Source organism: Poecilia reticulata, linkage group LG15 (assembly GCF_000633615.1).
Source record: "Poecilia reticulata strain Guanapo linkage group LG15, Guppy_female_1.0+MT, whole genome shotgun sequence".
NCBI lineage: Eukaryota > Metazoa > Chordata > Actinopteri > Cyprinodontiformes > Poeciliidae > Poecilia > Poecilia reticulata.
Window position 1 is genome coordinate 495222 of NC_024345.1, and position 24108 is coordinate 519329.

The 24108-nt window shown below is 40.3% G+C and overlaps 1 protein-coding gene across 1 annotated transcript in view; it reads left to right on the forward strand.

The window, feature by feature from the left end:
* Positions 1–22904, forward strand: part of pdzd8 (PDZ domain containing 8) — a 34420-nt gene extending 11516 nt beyond the window's left edge. The window contains exons 3-5 of the mRNA XM_008428977.2: positions 437–539; positions 18067–18229; positions 18333–22904. Coding sequence (XP_008427199.1) covers positions 437–539; positions 18067–18229; positions 18333–20662 — 2596 coding nt within the window. The 3' untranslated portion in view covers positions 20663–22904. The remainder of the gene's footprint in view (positions 1–436; positions 540–18066; positions 18230–18332) is intronic.
* The last annotated feature ends 1204 nt before the right edge of the window (positions 22905–24108 follow it).

The window sequence follows — 24108 nt, forward strand, 5'->3', positions numbered from 1 at the left end:
CTATCTATCTATCTATCTATCTATCTATCTATCTATCTATCTATCTATCTATCTATCTATCTATCTATCTATCTATCTATCTATCTATCTATCTAGACATGTTTATCCATCAATCGATATAGATATTGATTCACAGAACGGTTGGTTCTGTGGATCTGTAGGCTGTTAGCGATGCTTTCAGACTGAACATGTAGCCACAAGTATGACAAGTTTTGAAAACAACAGACATGAAATCCTGCTTTCAGACTGAAAATGTGTGCTCTCGACTCATGGCATTAAAATCCCTCCATACCAAAACAAGTTTTAAACCCGCTTACATCGGCGGACTCTCGACTGACGTTTCCTTGGCCTTCCTCAGCCATAAGGATTTCCCTATCAGAGAATGGCTTCCTGCGGTTGTCTTGATGATCTCTCTGTTTCTGTCCTGCGCCTGCAGACTGTTCATCCTGGGCTCGTACGACAGAGAAACCTATGTTCACTGCACCCTGGAGCTGAGCAGCCAGCAGTGGAAGGAGAAGACGCGCAGCTCCATAAAGCGGGTATGCCGTTTTTCCATTCTGTCCACTCTTCTTCTCCTGTCTGGTGTTCTTATCCTGCTCTCGGCTGATTCATGTACAACGCAAAGAAGAAGCAGAAGGAGCTCTGACATGGATGGGCCAGATGCTTTTAGTTCAGCCCAGGTTGGATCAGGTAACCTCATCCCCCAGATCTGGAACAACCTGCCTTCAAGTCTTTTTAAACAGAAAACTCACCTTTTCTACACTAGTTTTTTTTTTTTCCAAGTTCAGCAGATTTTTTTGTTGTATCAATTTATTATATTGATTTTAATGTGCTGAGTATAACATTAATGCTCGAGAATATAGAAGGCCACATTTATTAGTGCAGATGTGTGTAAAGTTTTAGAATCACCTCGTCTTTTCTTAAATCACCTCGTCTTTTCTGCAGCTTTGATTGGAGGAACATTCATTCAGGAAAAAATTGAATGGAAAAAAATTATACTTACTGAAATGTCATTGTATGTAATAAAACAATAGTTATTTTGAACCAGGCTTAGTTTTATCTGCTGCTACCTGAACACATGCTGCATTTCCAACAACAGATTGCTGTTTAAAATACTCAGAAGCAAACTGATCACAGTGCTGGAATATCTTAAGAGATGCTGTACTGCATATCACAACCAGCAGATGGCGCTGCACTGTTGTAAGCTGTCTGAAGGCAGAGATGAAGGGACATCTCTGGGTCATTGTATTGTGATTGAATAAGCTCTGCTGACAGTTTAGACATAAATGCCAATTTAATAATACACGAAAACTTGTAATGTAGCAAAACCGAGGAAAACATTTCCTTGTCGTATGCTGCTTATTGGAAAACGTTGACAAAATGACACATTAATAAAAGCTCACTGTCGTCTTCTCTGCATTGATCAGATTGTTCCATTGTTGACATTTTGCGACGCGAAGGAAATCTTCAGGCCCCTTGCAGCAAACCTTTCTAATTGTTGCAATTTAGAGATATTACAGTCGTCACGTCAGGCTGCTTTGGAAGTGACTAATGACCATTTTAGGGGAAAATGTCACACCTAATTACCGGCTGAGGCTCCAGCCAACCTGCCGCTGCCGAGCTGTCCACACACCTCCCAATGGCATTTGTAAAGGCTCGCAGATTATTTCTGTTGAACAATAATAACCTTTTTGCCAGTTCTCATGTCGCGCCTTTAAATAATGAGAAGCAGTTGAGAACTTGTCCTGCAGGGGGCAATAAAATACCACAACCTGCTCCGAGACGACATAAGCCCGTTCATGTCCCCCTAGAGCTGCCATTTTAAAATGTCTAATCTTTTTGTTATTCTGTCTTGGTTTCTACTCTGCAGACACAGTCAGGTCATTTATGCAGTTTGCTCTCATATCAAACTTGCTGTTTGTAATTTATTCATGTTTTCAGGAGACATTATGTGGTAAGAAAACAATATATCTGCAGAGCCTGCTTGGTTCCAACGGGGAAATGTCTTAATGTGTGAACTTTACCCTGACAGCCAAATATTCCTGCGTTACACCCCGGACGCCCCCCAAAGCATCTCTAGTGATCCCGTGTGGACACGGTCATCGTTTCTGTTCCTGTAAACACCTCGCACATCGTCTCATCAATATCATATCCTACCTAGAATTTATCACCCTTACTCATGTGTGATGCACATCAATCGGTCTGTCTCTGAAACTGGCCAACTTTTTTTTCCTTCTCCCAGTGTGTAAATGCATTAGCAAACAGCGGACTCTTCAGCCTCTGTAACAAGCTTGCTGCTGTAACTGGTCCTCAGTTATTCAGCGCCGAAAATCTTGTGATGGCAATCATATTGGTAAATATCGCAATGCTGCGATGTCTGCCTGTTTTCTTCTTTTCTCTCTAATTTGTGCTTCCTTCTCTCTTATGTGACCTTTAACATTTTTGGCGATGTTATTTGTGTCCAGTGTGAGTTTTTGCTGTGATGAAACTCTGTAGTCTTGATGCTAATGCAATATTTAGCCAGCAGGGCAACTTCAGAACTCGTAAAATATATAAGCCAACAACTATTGGACTCAAAGCGGTTCTTTGTGAAATGCATATGACGCACACTGATACTGTGATGGTGATATATTTTCGAAATATTACGGCGCCCTACCTCCTAAATGCACAAAGCACAACAAAAATCTATCTTTAAAATAAGGATAAGGTGATGGTGCACACAGGTAGGCCTATCAAAGAAATTTTGCTGGACAATAAATTGTCCCAAACGTTATTGCAATAATCAATAATATCATTGAGACCCTTTTCAAGTAATATAATGGTAATGGCAGGAACATATTCTAGAAGATCAATAACCTTTAAATTCTAATTAACATTCAACACTGGAACTGGAAGACATTTTAAATATGCAACATAAATAAAACAACAATAAACAAAACGAATTATGAAGTCTGTGTAAACAACGCTGTCTTTTGTAAGAGGGCTAGTTGGGACCAGTGCACCAGACTGAAGACTTTTATCATCCAGTTTTTTGTAGAAAGAGGGAAAGAAAAAGAGAAAAACAATAAATCATTTAAATGGAGATTATTGAGCTTGTTCTAATGTGACTAATTGATTTATTGCTTGTTGTGACAGGCCTACACGCAGAATGCTCATTCAGCAGCAGTCTGTCCAGTGATAACCTGCCTATGTAACTGTATGTTTAAACTTCAGACAATGTGCCAAATGTAGACAAAAAAAGTACATTTGTCTGTTTAGAGCTGCATTATGCAGTTTGAGATTTCAGTGTAAATGTCCAGGGATAAATATGCAGAGTAAAATCAGAATCGGTCGTCTCCATGAAGTTGTCTTTCTTACTGTTTATTCAATGTCACATGCTATTTTTATTTTTTCTTTAATTATGTAAAGCACCTTGAAATGCCTTGCTGCTGAAATGTGCTATACAAATCCAATTTTATTGATTTGATTGATTTAAGGTGGTGGATGTTGCTGTAAAACATGGCCATCAACTGGAAATTGGTTTTATTTGTCTCAAGCTGTACAAGATCTCTACTGTTGCGGCGTTTGCTTTATGTCCTTTGGCTGAAGCGGAGAGCCAGACGTGAATGAAGCAAGCTGTCCCATCGTCAGGTGAAGGTGCAGGCAGCTTTTCTATCGGTGAATACTGTGTGAACCGTTCAGTCTCTGCACCCGAGCGGTTTCGCCCTCAGCGCAGCCCTCTGTGAGTGGACCCACTTCAAAGTGTCCGTATTCCTTTTTTGTTAATAGAGGCACACAAATGCAGATTCCTAGTGGCATTTGAGCCTGATTTATCAGCCCTCCCCAGTCTGCATGTCCTCAGCAGGACTCAGTAGTAAGGATTAAAGACTATACCATCTGCAAAAGGTCAATTCACCCTCTTTCTCTGCTGTTCCCCCTTGATGATGCCCAGATATAAATATCTGCCTTAAAGTATAACGGTTTTACCAACATGCTCTGCTGTTCTCTATGTGGTTTGTCTTTCTAAACCTGGTTAGCTGGGATTACGGTAGTTTAATTTCTCCATCTTCCGTCTTAAGTGTTTCCAGCAGGACAGAATTTCCACAATGGAGACGAGCCAGTTTTATCAGGCTTTTTGTTTGTTCACCCCCCCCCCCCATCTATCATCTCCTTTTTCCCTTGCTATTTATTATGATCTATTGCTGATAGATTTCAGGGCTGAAATATCTTCTGTTGGAACACAGTTGCGCTGCGTTTGTCTCTCGTTTACCTGTTTCAACTCACAGCTTGTTCTTCTTGTTCTGAATGACACATAGAAAATATTTAAAATCTAATGAGGAGTGTGTTTATTCGACATGTTGGTTAAGTCTTCCAGTACTATGACACAGAGTCATAAAAAAAGGCAAGCAATAATAATACTGATCAAGCCAGTGTAATCTTTAAAGACAGACTTCTGTTTTAATTGATGCAGACTAGGAATAGGATTTTGCTATTTGTGATTGAAGCAGAATTTCATTTTCTTTTTTTAATTTTGTTTTTATTTTCTTTCATCTTTAGCTGAAAAACCCCCCCAGACAGTTGATCATTGTAATGAGTTCATGAATCAGCTGACTGACTGTCAACAGATTTGCTCACCATTTGTCTTTGTATCAAAATCAAAATGGATTATTAACTACAATAGCATGGTATAATAAAAAAAACAATTGGATCATAATATGAAGTTTTGTTTTAAATTTAGTTTATTTTGCAGGTCATAAACCATTGTCTGTAGAGACAGATATTTATTCCTAGCCTAGTAGTGTTCGGTGGAGTTAAACCAGGGATTGTTTACTACCAGCAATGTTTCCATGGATTTATCTGCTGAAAGCTAGTCATTAAATGTATGAATACAACTTGCAGGAGCCTACACAAAAAATGGCTCCATGAGTCACGAGGACACACGTTTAGCTCGTCTAAGTCTTTAAGCTTCACATAATAAAAACTCGCTGTTCTGTTTCTGTTTCTGTAGAAAATTGTGATTTTCTTTTTATTATTACTCATCCATGGTGTGCTGTGTTTTAAGTGGTGACGTCCAGTATGTCAGGCATGTTTGCACATCTGCCTTGTCGATTTCATTTTCAGCCCTCAGTGATGATGCCTGCTGACAGCTTAACTGAAGGGGCAGAGAAAGGGGGATGTGTGTGCACATACAAGCATGCATGCTGGTCAACGTCCTGTTGTGTTGCAACACTTGTTGCTCTTAGTGTGTTCGTGTCGCTTGAAAGGAAAGGGGCATGTTTGGATTTCCGACTGCATGAGCCTGGATTTTCCACTGGAGGCTCTGATAAGACGGAAAAACTAAAAGCAGTTGTAAATGTTAGATTTAAGTTTAATGATCTCATGATGGTTTATGCCTCTCATTGTAGCAACGTATGTTGAAAAACCTGTTGGTGCTCTGAGGCGTTGCCTTGAGCCCGTTTTAGCGAGCACCAAAACGTACCGGTCCCTGCCTGGAATAATGTGTCTTGAATTTGATATGAATGATAAACTCTGCCATATTGTTTACGTATTCTGTTAGAAATTCAGCAATTCTGAATGACATTTCAGAATTGCTGCTCCAGTCTTTTAGTGTCGACCAGCTAATATTGGCATCGTCATCATTAAGCAGCTAACACATTGACACCACAGCATGTCAGCAAACGCTTGGAGCACAAACTGGAAGTGTTGCACCTGATCTCACAAACTGACTTTGTTCATTACGTTTGATGTGGTGATTGTTGTTAATTAATACCTCCATATCTCTGTCTTGATGATGGAGTTGTAAATCGCCTGACTCCTGAATGAACTGAATCTATGCAAGCACTCTTCACTAATCAATGCTACAGTTATTTGGAGAGACCATTAAGGATTTCTTTCTCTCGGGGTTTGTTTTTGACAGTGAACTACGCAATCGAGAACATTTGTTTGTGAGTAACCAACCAAACTTGACAGACATGGATTTAAGTGATTTTAGCTGTCAGACATTTTATGCTGTCAGATCAGCATACAGTGTCAAAAGTGATTGTCATACGTGTAGCATAAACTGACAGCTAAATTTGTCAGACACGTATACGCTGCCCATTGCCATATGCTTTTATTTAATCAGCAACCTAACACCATGACGTAGAAGTTAGATTGCCTTAAACTTTGTTAATAGCAGCTGTATGACATTCTCACTTAGCAGTTAACCAGGAAAAGGGAGGCATGTTTTATTCAGGGCGTGTTTTGTAGTTGACTGCAGCTGCAGCTAGACCTTGCTTTAAATACACTTTGAAACCACGATAATGCATATATATATATCTAGTTATCATTGAAAATGATTCATCGACTTATTTCTGTTGTATCTTGTCGCGTATGCTGAACTAACAGCTCCTTTAAATGTTGCTGCCCTCTTAATGCGCACATGCGTACTAACTGCCTGTATTCTGTTCTGACAACGTATGCTGATCTGACATAACAGGCAGCAGTATAGCTCTGTTAGCATTTCAAGTAGTAATAGCTCCGTTAGTGCTGCGTGTCTTTGATATTTTCTCCCAGCATATGTAGATCTTTGTCTGGTTTGGTAACAGCTGTTTAGGGTCCGGTGTCGATCCGATCCTGGTCCAGTCGGATCGATGGTTTCATATTCACTACCGGCAGCAGGGTAGCTCCAATAGCATTTCAAAGAGCTTCCAACTCTGTCCTGTCTCAGCACGGCAGCACAATAGCACGGGATTTATTTTTAGTTGATTGTTACCTCTTGTCAGTTTTGCTTGTCAGTCTTCTGGAGAGAAATGTTGAGGGCACAAATGTAGGTACTTCTGAAGTTGTGTTTGGTTTTGACTCTCTCCCTCTGTGCTCTTCTTTTTTAAACGTGGGAAATTATCCAGATTCACTTCACTGTCTTTTTTAATTTCCGCTAATAGTGGCACAGTGTGGCATTATCTAAAATTACAACAATCAAACGCAAATTGATAAAAACAACTCGGGTAAAGTTAGCCTTCCTGTGCTTAGTAAAGTACAGAACAGACCAAAACGTGCCATCAACCCATCAGGTGAAAAAATGGCAAACTCCATGGGTGAAAAATGTAATAAAAGATATAAATTCTTGAAGTAATTGTGAGTTTTGGCCTATCACAACCAGCATTTTTTTAGTTAATAGAAAAATTACAATATATTTAGGCCAACATGTTCTACCAATTCTGGATCACTTTAAAATCTGGAAGCCAATTTGTTTGGACTCTATAAAAAGATTCCACAATAGCTTATGTACACAACAGCATGTGCATCCAGCATGTAGTTAGAGCACACCCAAGGGATTCATTATGTTTGGCATTATTTTGTAACAAACTCATTGAGTTGTAGCAGCTGATACATTTATCAGCCGTTTCCACAGTCCCGTGTCAATTAAATGACTCTTTCTAATTGTGTTTGACAATACCTGGCTGTATGGAAAAAAGCAGATTAAAGACATGAGAGCTTGGTCCTACAAGCTGTTTGTTCCTAATCACTCTTCTAGTGATCAATTCACCTCCAAGGAAACTCAATAGACCAGCTGCCATGTGCATGACCAGCAGAGCCACAGCCACATTACAGATTTGTTGCCATTACTATTTGGGATGTTTTTCTGCTGGCCCCATAGACATGGCTTCTTATCAGAGAAGAAATTACCTGTTAGATGTTAAGGGTTAAAGTCAATGCTCATAACTGCAAATAATACCTGAACATATGACCAACAGCAATTGGTTTTTTATGTAAGCAATGTTCCTGATAAAGTGTAGTGTATAGTGGTGCTATATTCAAGTATCAAACCGAATGAAAGACCTGTCAGTTTTATATTTAAACATATATATAATTTTATACCATAGTTATTAAGTCGATTGAGAACAAATTCTCACTTTCTGGAAACGTAAAGACATCATATAACACACCATACATTAGAAAACAGAAGAATAACATAAAGCAAACAAAATAAATATACAACTATGTTCATATTGACTAAATGTACAATATGCACATAAGTAGACTTTTTTCTTTTTAAATTAAGCAATCCACCAGTCTGCTCTGAATCACTTTCCTTTTATTTACCTGTATTGACTAGATATAAAACCAAACAAACTTACCCAAAATTAAATGCAAAGGTAGGTCAACTTCTTCTCGTGGGAATGGAAGTGACTGAAATAAAGAACAAACGTTCAGCAATCTTGTTCCAGTCGTTGATTAAGTTCATAATGTTCTTTCTACTCTCAAATGTCCTTAACAGAGTTTGAAAAGATCTCAGCTGGTCTGATTGGGGGGTGTGGTCATGGGAGCGGCAGTGGCTGAGCAGGAGAGAAGTTTTTGAGTTTATTTTTGGACTATGGATAATGAACCATCAAGACAACAATTTTCAGGAGTACAGACTATGTTTGTACTCCTGAAGAGAGGTAGGAGTTTGCCCTGCAATTGGTGGATCGCTAGTTTGGTCCCCGGTGTCCCCGCCTCTGTCGTTGTGTCCTTGGGCAAGACACTTCACCCGCCTTGCCTTCTGGTGGGCAGTCTGCCGTCTGGGGCAGCTGTGCCTACAGTAGCTTGCCACCATCACCGTGTGAGTGTGTGTGTAAATGGTTGAACGACTGACTGTAGTGTGAAGTGCTTTGAGATTTTTATAAAACGCTATAAAAGTACAAAGCCATCCAATATTGACAATGTTGATATTGACAAAACCAAAGTGAAGGAATTTCAATAGTGAAAGTTGCACAGTGGATCAGTCTGGAGGCCTCATCTGTTTATCTCTTGGTGGGAGAGGAGCTTGTGTAGAGGTTGTTTTCCCTGGAAGCTTGTGAGGAAACCTACATTTACTACCCAACTGCGTATGTGTAAATCTGCGTTTACTATAAAAGACATGCTTTCTATGCTATCTGCTCTATGTGCGTCTGTGTAAATCTTCTGTTCTGTGGAATCAACTGAATGTCCTTTATATCACCACTGAATTTTGGCCAAATTTCCAATGCATTCAGCTAGTTTCACCCCGTGCGCGTCCCGGTAGGGTCACACTGACTTTGTGTGCGCTTCTATCCCCCGCTTCCCAATTGTCTGACAGTGACATCTGCTGCACTCCTCCTGAGCGTCACACTAAGACCGCAGAAGCTTAAACCCGAGTCAGGTCCACATAATTTACATTTTTTGCATCTGTTTTTTTAAAAAGCTCTTCCTTTGCGCTCTTAGTCAGGCTGCTTCCTGCTTGCTCTATTTTGATACCAGCTGATTACGTCAACAAGCATTACCACAGTTAGCCAGTAGACTGCAGATCTCTACCTTAGGCCAGATTTCTATTGTTTCTACTAAATACTGGACATGGCATAATAATGCAAGAATGCATTCTCAAAGATCAATACATTTTAAATTCAGTCAAAAAAAAGTGTCAGTCATTAATATCATTTTCTTTTTCAAGAGTAAATTTGAAACTTGATATTTTCCTGATGTGCAAGCCTTTTCTTTGCCTTGTGCCACACAGGCATTGCTGTATGTTTAGATTAATCTTGGTTTAACAAGATCTTTGTGAGCTGTGTGATATTTGGAGATGTGACTGATTCCTGAATCATAGTGTTACTTTGAAGAATTTTTCGTTTGCAAAGATCAGATGACCGACATGACGTAGGCATGTCTGTTTTTTGTCAGCCATATTAACGTTATTTAGAATGATGGAAACCACAAAATATACTTATGTTTTTTTTGTTGTTTTTTTTTACAAAAATTACATTTTATAAGATTTATTGTGCAGCATATTAGACAAATTAAATCACTAGTTTGTTTCTGTTCTAAAAGAGATTTGTGTTTGATGTTGTATTTTCATGGACATTCAGAGGCTTTGCTGAAAAAAAAAAAACAAGTTGCTTTTGACTTCAAAACCTGCAGACTTGTTTATTCCTTGGATAAAATCAGGTGAGAGTGTGCAAATGTTACATGAATAAGTAAATGCTGTGCGGTCAAGGGGCCACTTGATGGGAGTTCAGTGAAACAAGCTTGGCGTCTGCTTGACAGACGAGCCACGGCGCTCAAAGGGAAGAAAACCAAAATGCCAAATTGATAATGTATTAAATTGCAGATGATGTCTGAGTCCTTTTCGGGGGACTGCTAGCAGGTGAAAATATACTTGTCATCCAATCAGCAAGGATTATGCAACAGTCATGACAGATGATTATTTTTCAGCTGTGGCACAATGACCGTGCTATGAAAGGGGACTGTGTGGGCGACCAAACCGCTGTTCCTGTCAATTCAAGTGCAAATTAGCCAGAACACCTTTTTGTTTTCCTATGTTTCCATGGCAAAGCTTTTGTTGTTCAAGCTTTTGAAACCTGCCTCATACAATAAAAAAAAAAAAGAAAAGAAAAAGTAACTTAAAAATTCAGATTCGAGCCTCAAAACAATCACAAATGTAACACTAAGGTTAATCATTCAGCTCAAGAAACACATGCCATCCAGTGCTGGGCTGAACATCCGTTCATTTGTTTTTACGGCATAAACCGGTTGGAGTTCCATGAATTAACTTACTTATGTGGGTGTATTAAAGGCTGTAATGTCATTTCTGTCATTTTAATTGTACAAATTGGAGGTCAGTCGGCCGGTGCTCTTTATTCTTAGATTGTCAGAACTAGATCAGTCTTCGTATTGTCATATTTACAATTCAGTTAAAACAGAGAGAGAAAAAAAATCCACATGTAGTCAGTTATAGAAATACTTGAATCAACCAAAATCAGAACCATTGAGTTAAGCTGGGGACACACTGCACAATATTTCATCTAATTTTATCCAGGACAACAGAAAGCCTGCAGTAGTGGTGGGATGCTGACAGGCGAGTCAGCACAGGTCTGACCCCAGTCTGTCAGGTAACATGTTTATTTTTTATTTATTGACAAGTTGGGACCCATTGGTGTCTTGCTGCCAACTGACAGGGTGGGGGCTGGGATGTGAAATTAGTTGCAAGCTGACTTCTGAGAAGTTCCTCTAAAGAGCAAGCCTGTAGCATGTGTACAGCTGCTTGACTGGATGCTCTGTCACCTTTGTGCCCATAATAGATTCACAAAGGAGAGTGCAAGTCCATTCTGCTCAAGTGCAAATAGAGGCCTGCTCCCATTTCCACACACCACCAGTATATGCTCTGTCAAAAGCTCTCATATGTTCCAGTTGTGGCGCAAACAAACCTCCCGTGATACGGTCACTGCTCAGGAGCAGCAGCTGCTGACTTCATAGATGAAACAGATAGTGTTTATTCTGTGTATCTGTTTTAGCCCAAGCATACGGAGAGAATATTACATTCCCAGAATCATGCAAATTAACTTTTGTGAAAATTGTTTTTATGGACGAACATGCTTGAACTGTCAACATTGAGCTGAACACGGGGGTACGGCCAGTGACCTTAATGTTCCCATTAGTAGAGCTACAACTTATGAACATGTTACGTCCCTCCAAGAAACGAGAGAAGTCAATGAATCAATCAACACTATTGGTTTTAAAAAGAGACAAAATAAAAACAAACATCCCAAATGAGTTTCTTCAGTCCAATTCAAACCAAAGTGACCGAAAACTGCACATCGTCCTAACTGGCCTAACTGGAACATGTGATCTCATTGTTAGGTGCTTGTAGAGATCTGTAATGCTAAAGGGGTCAGTCTAGTTGTGAATTAAAGTGCATGTTTTCTTTTGTTTGCAATTTACGCGAATTGACCAACCCCAAATTCTCAAATTCACCCCGTTGCTCAAACCTTAGACGTTGTGTAAGGATTTAGCTTTTATTGAGGTGACATTATAATTTAAAAAAAATCTGATTTAGAGACTTTCTTCTCAGAATCTGCTCAGTTTTAAAAAGATCTGCTCATTCTTTCAGCACATATGTTTTGAATGAACATTGTATTTTTTTATTTTATTTTTTTAAACATGCGCTGAAGAATTAGGTTATTAACTAAAGTCCAAACTCTTTCTTTCAGGAGGTTTAAAAATTTTGCATGTTGCAGTCAAGAAGCAGCCATAAATGTTCTTTAACTTGTGACGTTGATGGCTGAGGTGGCAGAACACGGACTCCGTGTTTAGAGCCTCCGGTTGTCAACATGGTGGACCTTGGTTCGTTTCCCATCTCGGGCCATTTGCTGCATATCTTTCCCTTTTCTCTCTACCATATTTCATGTCAGTTCACTGTTCAGTAAAGGCCACCACTGTTACAGATCTTAAAAAACAAAACAAAATTCAATTCTTAACCATAAACAATATTAGCCCAATTTCAAGAAACATAAAATAAAGAACATTTTTTCCTCCAAAAAAAAAGTTCTTTAAATATTTTAATTCATAACCTCTTCTGTGTGGCATTAAAGGAGACTATTGGTCAATGTATTTGTGGACTTTAATTTCATTGCTCATATGTTGGCTCGCTTCGAGAATGATCCAGTTGTTGAAAAGTTAAAGTCGAAGGCAGACAGGATAAAAATAATTCCCTATGGAATCTTTTTTTGGTCATTTTATCTTAACCATTTGCAATTTGTCAAACTCATCTGAATTTAGGAACTATTAAAAAAACTATCTTTATTTAGTACTTACAAAAGAAAGCTCATTTTAAATGCAAAATGTGATATGTGAATTCTCTGCCCTTTCGGCTCCCGAGAGCTGGTTTAGTGCGTCTGCAATTTGCAGTTTAATTGTGGTGTGCTGGTGCTTTTTCTCAGGGCTGAGCAGCAGCGGCTAACCTTGTTAACATCGACTAAGACAACAAGCAGCTCCTGGTTTCTTGTCTCTGAGGAGAAAAACCAAACGGCACGTAGCAGCATGAACAGGCCAGATGTAAATGGAACAATTCACCGTCTGTTTTGGTGAAGCAGCCTCTCTTTATATCTGCTCGGCCACAAAACAAATCAAAGGTTAATATGTTCAAATTGGGAGCTATCATGATCTCCTGTTATCCTCCGGGATTGAAAACTGGACCGATCTTTCTTTGATCCCAAAGAGAACCTCTGATAAAATCCCCCCTCTCACTGCTTTATTTTACACACTGATGCATTGTGAGCTTCAGACCATATGCACCAGAATGTAAAAAAGTAAAGCTACTAGACCAAAATTACTTCTAGCCACTAAAGCAGTTGCATTATAAAACCGAAGAGGTTGAACTTTGAAGGTTTCTTATGTTACCATGTTTGCTACAAACCCACCACCTTAAATCAATTCGATTCCACTTCTTAAAATGTCAGCGTTATTTGTGCAAGTTATATATAGGCAAACATCACTTCACAAAGCCTTGCAAATAGCAATATTTCTATTTCTCATTCTGCTGTGAATGCATTCGATGTGTGTGGCGTGCAGTGAGGCGGACTCGAGCAGCCGTCCACATGTTGGCGGAGCCGGATGGATATGCGGGAAAAGACAGATGCACATAATTTATGGAAAGATTCTTTGGGGTAATTAAGACCTTGTTGATATGTTGCGACAATAAAGAAAATTGCTGAAGACGTCATCCTCCTGGAACTTTGAAACAAATCTATTTGACTGTCTTATCATTTTGTCGACACAGGCAGCAGCTACTGACTCAATTTCATCTTTTGTTGGTTACGTGTTTTTGAGAAATCTCTGGAAAATGTTCCTTCTTTTGACTTTTTTGTTTTTATTGGTGGCTTTTCAGCTTTTCTTTTGCAACTATAATTGAAATATGCAATTGCTTTGTTTTATTTATGTGGACAGTTAATTGAGATTGGATTGACAATCTGCCAAAGCGAATCTTCTGTAGGGAACATTCTTATAAATTTCTGAGACTAGAAGGTTATTTGACTACCTGGAACAAATTTCCAGTGGAAGGTAACCAGGTGGTAGGTGGACTGAAACGGCGTCTCCTTTTGCTTGGTTGAACATCCCTCTGGTTTACAGCAGGTCTGCCAGGGTGTTTGTGAGATGGAGAGGTTGGGGAGGAGAAAACTCTTTCCTGTCACTGCGCTGCTTGGTAATTTAATCTCATACCACATGTCAGATCGATTTGTGTATGGTTATAGGGTACCAGTCGCTGCAAGGCAAGTGCACAGCAATTCCCTGCCACATCTAATTAGCAGGCCCAGTGGTGATGGGGGTGGGGTTGGGCTGAGGAGAGGACTCCATTTCCAGGATCTGCACAGGTGGCTAAGTGGACTCTTGTTGTTTTGGCCAGCAGAAATTCTCAGACACACTATTTCAAATGGTTGTTACAGCTGCGTGAAGTCCGCACTTCAACAGCCTTCTTGCCAATATGATCCCGTTATTTGCCACACAACTGTCGGTTGCAGTTGCTGCAAGGCGAGTGACCACAATAGAGACTGCAGTGACGGTCATGAACCAGTGGCTAGCTTCTCGCTTACCTCATTTTGTAAAGAGAAATTCAACCACATGTGCATTATGCTTGGAATTTGTATTGATATGATGCTTTCACTGACATATTGACACAACACATGGACAATAGTGACAGCATATGAAATACATGGAGTGAAGGTTTAATTGTTAAAAAACCAGCCTCCTGATATTATTAATTTTCCTTTTTTTTTTTTTTTCTGTAATGGTGTTTATCAAATGGTGGCAACACAATGCGCCACAATGCGAGCCTGTCCAAGCCTCTGCAACTCAGTCTGCTGATGGAAAGTTTAATTCCTTATCAAATAAGTTTTCCTTGATGTGAGGTGGTGGTCAAGCTGCACCAAATTCAATCCAGGTCGGAGACGATACTCGGATGAGATTTTTTTTCTGATTTAGTTAAAGGTAAAGCTGAGCAAATTCTTTTCCTCAAACACAATGAGCCAGAGTACAATAAAGATGAGCTCTGAACCAGTCTTCAAGTCTATTGGATAAATCTGGGCACATACAGTTAGTCGTAGCAAAAGCTTTGTCCAGGAGAGAGACTGTGCAGTGCATTACGTTTTTTTGGCAGCATTATCTTAGTCAGTGTGAACCCCCACTCCCACCCCTCCCCAACTCACCCCATAGCAAAACAGAACGCCAGACCAGATGTAGCTTTTATGAAGAGTAACAGAGAACACAAAGTATTGCATGGATCAGCAAACCTGTACTTTGTTGCAACCAAACTTGAGTTAGAGATGAATAATTTCAACTGAGCCCAATTTTTTTTCCCACCATGAAAACTACGCAAAAAAGTTTTGATATAAAAGGCATGTTTTTATTTTTTATTTTATTTTTACTTTTATTTCTAAGCATGGTGTCCAAGACAATTAATGCCGAATCATTGTCTTCAGAAAGAATAGGTGATTTCCTCTTTTGGTCCGACACCCTGTGTTAGATGGATTAAGTCATTAGGTTTGAAATGAGGATATATGTCCTCTTCTGTTTCTAATATCCTGCTTAATATCCCCATGTTTTGCATATCCTGTGGTTCTATGCAGTTTTCAGGTTGTTTGCTCAAAGATGAAACAATGAAAGTTATTTTATTATGAGTAGCTTCTACATTTGTCCCCATAGTAACCTTAGGGTTAGGGTTACCCTGAACCTTATGGCCTCCTTTGTGTGTTACTCTCACACAAAGTAGGTTACATGGACAAGCACTTGTTCCAATTATTGTGCTTGCATGGAGGTCAATATCCCAGTTATTAGCCAAAAAGGTGCGATATATAATTATTTGAGTGAATTGTCAAGTTATCTCGTTCACCACAAACTACTCTTTGTGTAGTAGTTTGTGTTGTATGACATTATTTGTAATGTATGGCATCAGTGTAACTGCCCCAGATGCTAAAACCACATCTCCTACCCTGAAAAACAATTTAATTTTATACTTAAGGACTCTGACAATCTTTGTTCAGTCATTATAATATTCTCTGCTGTCTGTGTGGAGAGTTCACTTTGTACAAATTGTGTCAATGGGTAAACTACTAGCCTGGAAAAGACTAGCCACTTATTCTACACATTGCTTCGTACGGAAGGTCTGGACCTGCTGAGAAACAATCGCTTGCTGGAGGTGTGAACTCTGTTGAAGTTTTAAACAATTGAATCGGATTTTACCCAATCGCAAATGTTTGGCTGATTTATGTAATGTGCCAGCGCCACCGTAATAGGATGCAATGCTATAAAGCTTACCAGAAATTGTGTGTGTGCTGTAAACAGTAATTTCCCACTGTGAAGAGAAAAGTACAGTCGAACAAAATCACTGCAAGCATTCAAATGTCTTAAGCATTTTTGTTTCTGAAATATTACATTTTTATTTAAAGAAAAAGTCAGTGTTGTCAAATGCTTCTGTTAATAGTCGTCTAGTTATATTGTTATCTAATTGGGGAGAAGCTAATTTACTTAACTTGTTTAAAACCTGTTTATAAGAACTATGGTCATGATCATATACATCACGTAAGTAATATTGCAGTCAGAGCCATGCAGTCTTTTCAATCAGCAAGGCAAAATCCACAAAAGTTAAATGTTTGGTAAGTTTGTATCATTGATGTGGGAGATTGTATCTTAAATCAGTTCTACGTTTGGTTCCATTTTGGCATGTAACCTGATTACAAACAGTGTCGCTCAGGACACCCATAGCAGTGAGCTTTAGCCCTCCACCTGCTGAACCCGTTCCCTCACCCCCTCGCCTGCCAGTATGTATAGATCATCTGCTTATTCAGGGCCAGCTCTAACTCAATCACTACCTTCCAGCTGAACAGTAACAAATGATAGCATGGGAAATTACAGTCATTTGTCTCTGCCTTCCCACACCATGTCAGCTCTTCTTTCTTTTAAATGAAGGCACCTGCACCATCTTTATCCTTGCCAATGTTTTCCATATTCACCTCATTCGTATAGTTCCCATACTCTGAAACATCCTAAAATACGATTGTCAGATTAGCAATCTCAACTGGTCACCTTAAAATACTTCCAGGTTGTATTCACTTTATTATTTGCTGTTCACTTCTTGCTGCTTTGCACAAATAGTCATAAAGTGAGCATGTTGTTATTTCTGCAGCTGTGGTTCTGGGCCAGATATGAACTCTTCCAAATAACTGCCTCAGTTTGAGTGACTTCGGATGGGTTGAAGACGTCATAGTTGGACTTTCTTTCTAATTAGTCATATGAAAATATTCCATGTTGGAGAATCACAGCTCTACATGTCACCTGGTGACTCTGAACCCATCCATGCACTGAACAGATTTTTAGAACAAATAAATGCCAGGATCTGACATAACATTCTCCAGCTGAACAGAAACAAAACTAAAGTAATTATTTGTGGTCCGAAAGAAGAGCGACCTTGAGTCAGCACATAGTTTCAGTTGTTACTGCTAGAAACTAAGGTTCAGGTCCAAAATCTGAACTCTGCTGCTGGCGTTCTCACTAAAACCAGGCAGGTAGAGCACGACTCCCCGGTTGTAAAGTCCTTCCATGAGCTTCCTGGAGCTCAGAAAATAGAGTTTAAAATACTGTTGTTAGTTTATATATTACTGAATGGCTTAGCACCACAATACCTAAAAGACCTGCTGCTTGGTGGAACATAGAAGGTTGTACTAACCCACCACCTTCTTATTCACTACAAATCTGGAACAAACTTCCTTAAAACAGCTTAAACACTGAGTTTCTTTAAATCAAGGCTAAAACCCCCTCTTGTTTAGAGTTGCTTTTGAACCATAATAAACAGAATATTGATCGACATTTGATGTGTATTGATGATTCTAATGACGGCACTTGAGAAAATGTAATGTCTGTTATTTGTTTTCACAATTGATGGGAGTATGATGTTCTTTTATGTTTCCCTTTGTAAAGTGCTTTGAACTGCCATGTTGCTGAAATGTGATTTACAAATAAACTTGATTGATTGATATGATGCAACTGACCGTTCAAACAGACCAGTCGTAATCAACATTGACAGGGATTTGAGTTTGGTCAGGGACTTCAATACAATTTTTTTTAAATTCCTTGACTGCCACCCTGGATCAGATTAGAGCATGCCTTTTTATATCAGTAATGTTCACCCCATGCTAAGACGCTGATCATATTACATAATGCAACCTTGAGCCTTCCAATATCTTTGTCAGTGCTTGTAAAGAATAAGGTTGTAATCCAACATGTATAACTTCTAAAATCTCAATCTCCGTAACTGTTAAATTTTCTTTTGCTTGTTTGCATCAGACGGAGGTTGTTAAAGGACCATGTGGCAATGTGGGGATGACGTTCAGGCACATACCCGCCTTGGAAGGTGATGCAGTCTATGTCAGCATAGAAACGGTAACACCCAACTCTCCTGCATCCCAGGCTGACCTACAGAAGGGCGATCGCCTCATTGCTATTGGAGGTATTCATTGTTTAATTAAGGAGAAAAATGTATTTTTGAAAGCTTAAAAGACGCAAGATGTCTTTGTTTTACTGAAGGAAAAATGTGTGCTTTCTTTTGACAGGAGTGAAAGTGACATCTTCAGTTCAAGTGCCCAAACTGTTGAAACAGGCAGGAGACAGGGTGGTGGTATTATATGAGAGACCAATTCGCCATCAGACTCCTCCTTTAGGAAATCTTGGGACTCTACAGGAGGGACTTGGTCAGCTAGAGGAAACTGGCTTCACTCCGCAGCCAACAAGTTATGAGGAGGACCCAGCCCCCATCTCCAATCTTTCTGATATTTCTGACAACAAAGACATGGACTCTGAGTTTGAGGAGTTGCTTGTGGACCCCAAACTCAACCAGCCTAGTGGACCTAATATAAGTAACGCAAATATCAGTGAAACCAAGGAGGACTTCTTACTTGCTGTTAACCAAAGTCCTAAAAGAACAGTGGCCAACTTGGCTTCCAAGCCCCTTGGTACTATATCACCCATACTGAACCGAAAGTTAAACCTTGTCGGTCTACAGTCTCCGCTAAAGCCCCAGCCCAAAGAATCACCCAAACCCTCACCACATAAAACCAGCAGTGAACCAGGTGAGAGTGTGCATCGGCCCACTGTTCTTCCTCCACCTCCTCCCTCACGTCCCCCGGTGCCACCAAGACCACAGATACGGTTGACGTCTGCATCCTCAGAAACCAGTCTTCTGGAAGGTGTTGACTTGGTTACAAACACTGTTGTTGTTACCACCACCAGTGCTTCTGAAAAATCGTTAGACAAGATTTCAGTTTGTGGAACCACTGAGGATAAGAGTGGCACAGAGAAGACGAGCATCAAGCAGTCTGACGGAAAACAGAATACAAAAGCAGCAGACACCAGTGATGAGATTCTTAGTTCTTGCTCTGTTACCAGCAGCAAGGCAGATCAAGCAAAGGACAAAGTTTCAGAAATTTCCTTTGGCACAAGAGACAGTCTAGATGACCACTCACTCTGGGAATCCCCAGAAACTGTATTTAGTAAACATACAGCATGCTGGTCCAAGGCCTCTGTGGTGTTTGAGGTGGAGACTCACCATAAGTATCTCAATGTGGCCCTGTGGTGCAAAGATCCCTTTAAGTTAGGCAGTTTGTTGTGCCTGGGTCATGTCAGCCTCCCTTTGGAGCATGTGGCACTGGAATGTATGGCTACGTCTTCTGCAGAGTACCAGAGCATCTTTAGGTTGGGGCCCCCAGAGCCAAAAGCAAATGTCAGCCGCACTGCACTACGCAATCTCAGCACGCACAAGGGTTTCAATGAAAAGCTATGCTATGGAGATATCACTTTAAACTTCTGTTACTTGGCCGAGGGTGAGTTAGAGTGTCCGGTGGGCTTGATCGAACGGGAGCGTGAAGGAAGCCTCCACGATGAGGATTTGAGAGAGAAAGAACCCACTCCCTCTGCGCCACGTGATGATTTGGTTTACAGCACTATGCAGTCACAAGAAGTCCGTCACAGCTTCCACGACACGCAGTTCCAGAACCCTACTTGGTGTGAATACTGCAAAAAGAAAGTTTGGACGAAGGCAGCCTCGCAGTGTATAATTTGTTCCTACGTTTGCCATAAGAAGTGCCAGGATAAGTGCCTTGCTGAAAGTCCTCTCTGCGTGGCAACGGCTGAACGTCGTGGTGCTGATCCCGAAGCCAAATCCACCATGAACCGGGCCACAGGGTTAACGCGTCACATCATCAATACCAGCTCACGTCTGCTTAATCTTCGCCAGGTACCCAAGACACGACTCGAGCAGGTGACCGATGTGGTGCCTGGAGCTGTGGAACCGTCACCCAAGCAAACGCCCAACACATCTGACAACGAAAGCAGTGACACTGAGACATACACTAGTGGAGCAAGCCCATCAAAGCAGCCAGCTAGCGGCAGTGGCACCAGCAAACTTGTACGAAAGGAGGGCGGACTGGACGACAGCGTCTTCATCGCCGTAAAGGAGATCGGCCGGGACCTGTACAGGGGCCTGCCCACAGATGAGCGCTCGCAGAAGCTGGAGCTGATGCTGGACAAACTCCAACAAGAAATTGACCAGGAGCTGGAGCACAATAATGCTCTTATGGTGGAAGAGAAGGAGGCCACGGATTCACGGCGAAAGGCCCTCATCTGTACTGCTCTGGCCAAGTCAGGTGAGAGACTTCAGGCCCTCACTCTTCTGATGATCCACTACCGAGCAGGCATAGAGGACTTGGAGTCTGTGGAGAGTATGTCTCCTTCAGAGCAGCAAGGATTCAAAAGCAAAGCGGAGAGTCTGGAGGAGGAAGTCCTTATGGGACCAGAGGTGTATGACAGCGACATCTGCAGCCCTGTGGAGGTGCCGTTGATGGATGAGATCAGTGAGGAGCAGATCTGTGTGGAGGCACTCCACTAGTACAGATTTGGAAAGAGATGAAAACGTAACATGTGGAGTGGGTTTGGGCTTTTCAGCAAGGCAATGTCCCATTTATGATTTTGATACTGAGGATTTTGTCCAGTCCGTCCTAAACACACGGACGTTGAGGTATTTTCACTCTCACCTTTTTATTTTATTTTATTTTATTTTTTCTTTTCTTTAATGTTAATAAAATTACGGTTTGGAGATTTCACTACTGATGTTTTTATTTGTGATCCCATTGCAAGACCTAGGATTTCTTTTGTTTTCATTGTCTGTGCTAAGTGTTTGTTTTTCAGGTTTGTTTGATTTGTTTTGTTTTACTGGAACCCTTGTAATCTTACTTTGGTTTGAAGGTCTTTGCAAAATTTGCACATTTCTTCATTTTTTGAAAGTGGAGAACAGTAACATTTAATGATTGTTCACTTTGAGAATTTTGCCTTGAGAAACAGGCCAATCTGAAGTATGGATGAGAAACCCTCCATTCGGCCACTTACCTATGATTGCATTCATCCTTCCTTCTTGTTTCGATGATATTTTTCCCGATGAATGTGAGAATTTTGGCAGCAGCTCGGCCTGCTGCAAAACTTCTTTTTAATATTTGTTGCAACGTATTTATGCACTGGTACTATTTTTTTTTTTTCCTTCTTTAAATGCTTGTAACTAAGTTTATTTTGAGTAATTAGTGGTACAAGATGGAATTTTCCTGATTGCTAATTTTAATCTATTCCTGTGCTCATTATTATTATTTATTTGACTTCCAACGTCTCGTTTTGTGCAGAACTCTTCTCCATCCTGGACTTCACTATGACTCTTTTACTTTATTATACAAACCATTACGGATGCAACGTCAGAAATCCTTGACGGTTCACCTAATTTCTCTGAATAAATGCTACACCCGAACGCATGTAGATGTTAATTCAAGCTGTTTGCTTTCATGTATGTAAGTGAAACTAACTTCCTGTGGATTACACTCTTTTTGCTTTAGGATTCTAGCCCAGATGAATGTATATTTGTTTAGTGGGTAATGTGTGCTTACAGCTTTGTTTCTCAACCTTTTTTATAAAAATAAAATCAGCGGTGCAGCTAATGGCAGCCAGCTAAATTTCCCCCCCCCCAAAACTCAACATGTTCTGCATCCGAGATCAGTTAGTGCGGCTGGAAATGAGACGTTCTCTATGGGAAAGAAGTTTTTCTGTTTTTGTGCTACTAATGCAGCTCTTGTTGGGTGGCCAGTAGAAACTGCAGCTTCCCATGCAGGTGGTGAGAGGCATTCCCAACAATTGTAGCAAGATGCTGAGCTAGAGGAAAAAATAATGAAAAGAAAAAACAAAACAAACTAAAACAGACATTTGGGAACAGGCTACTAAGTTTTAACATTCTATGAAAAGTATTTGAGGATTTTTTGGGGGAGGGCAATTTTAAGGGAGGGTGAAAATTTTTCCTTCTGTGTTGGTGGAATTATGTTGGCGTCTCTCTTTATTGACCAAGAACAAACTAAATATGTCCTGTTTTTTTTTTTTTTTGCACAATTATTTGACCAAAGATGATGGAGTGATATTTGCAGAGTGATGTCCTGCCCATGTTCAGTTGGTCTTCTGTTGTGAGGCTGAAGACGAAACATACTTGCAGCACAATGCTTCCTCTTTGTGTTGTTTCCATAAAACAACTCACTTGCTTAGAAAGTTTGTAGAATAGTGACTAACAATTAAATGAGCAAGTGTTGCCCAAACTGCAACATTCATGTCCAAGAGAGAATTAATAAACCAGAGCCATAAAAAGCAAAATGATTTTTTTTTTATTTATTTTTTTAGATTTCTGCTTACTTCTCCACCTCCAACTCCCTTTGCAGAAATTTTTCAAAAGTGTTTTTGGTTTTTGTTGCATTGAAACTGATGATCAGGAATAAATCCCAGATTCAGAAATAAACTGTGGGGGGGATTTTGTGAAGTGGTGAACTCCCAAAGGAGTAGTCGACTTTAAACTCTACATCCCTCCGTCGGGCTGTGAAGCAATGTTCTCGCTTCTGCTGCTTATTCTGTCACAAAGAACGCTTCTGCCCTCATCATCCCTCAGTGGCCGTACGACTGCCCACCGCAGCTTCAAGCAGGTCAACATGGTGTTTGTTCTTTTTTTTGTGTGTGTGTGTATTTTAAGGGGTGTTGTATAAAGTTTTGGAGAAAGACTTGTAATGAAGCTTTATTGTACATAGCTTAAATAAACAGGAATAATTGAATTCCAACCATCGTTTTGCCTTTTTTTTCCCCCCAGTTTACTTTCAACTTAGTTCATGTTTAAAACTCAGCTAATTTTTAAATGTCTTTAAACCAGACAACTGCTTGTGAGTGATTGAAAGTAGAACAGTTGGTCCAAGACCTTTTCATTTGCTTCATTTCTGATTAAAGACTATCTTAAAACAATATAACTATTTGCACCGAGTCAGTCTTGTCCAAGTCTGCTCTTCCAACAAATCATACGTTGGCCAAGTGAACAGAACCTGAAACCTGCACCATTTGCTTGACCAATTGAATTTGACAAATTCAGTGATATCAGCTCAACTGTGTTCAGTTTGGATCCCTTTTGGTAACACCTTTTTTTTTTTTTACTGGAACATAAGATTACTGCATAAGATTATTCTCAGATTTCCTTTTTTCTGAGAAATATTGTGTCTCAGGAAAAGATGTACAGTATTCTTTTCAGGTTTGAAAATGTACCGTTTATGAAATTCAAGAGTTTGTAATCCACAAAACCCCCCCCAAAAAAACCTGTCCGTCCGAAGTTTTGAGGACAGGCCTGTCCTATTTGAGGAGGGATGTCCTATTACAAGGGTTGGTGGCAGCTTGTCCAGGAAACTGCTGAAACACTGAGTTCCTTTAAATCGAGCCATCCATCCATTTTCTTTGCACCCTTGTCCCTTGGTGGGGTCGGGGGGGTTGCTGGTGCCTATCTCCAGCTAACATTCCAGGCGAGAGGTGGGGTCACCCTGGACAGGTCACAGTACAACACAGAGACAAACAACCATGCACACACACTCACACCTAGGGACAATTTAAAGAGGCCAATTAACCTGACAGTCATGTTTTTGGACTGTGGGAGGAAGCCAGAGTACCCAGAGAGAACCCACGCATGCACAGAGAGAACATGCAAACTCCATGCAGAAAGACCCCAGGCTGGGAATCGAACCCAGGCAACAGCTCTACCAACTGTTCCACTGTGCAGCCCTATTTGGAAGTCCCAAGTTCAGTATCTATAACCAGGGTTTCCCCCAGAAAACTTGCTAGTGCTCGGGGCATTAGGGAGGCCTTCCATCCAGTCGCCATGTTTTTGATTTAAAAAATGTAGATTCAAAGTTCCCAAGAAATTTGAAAATTTCACTTGATAGTTATGCATTTTTGGAAGACTGGAAGATTAATACCTAGACACCAACTATAAAGTATTTTAAAAAA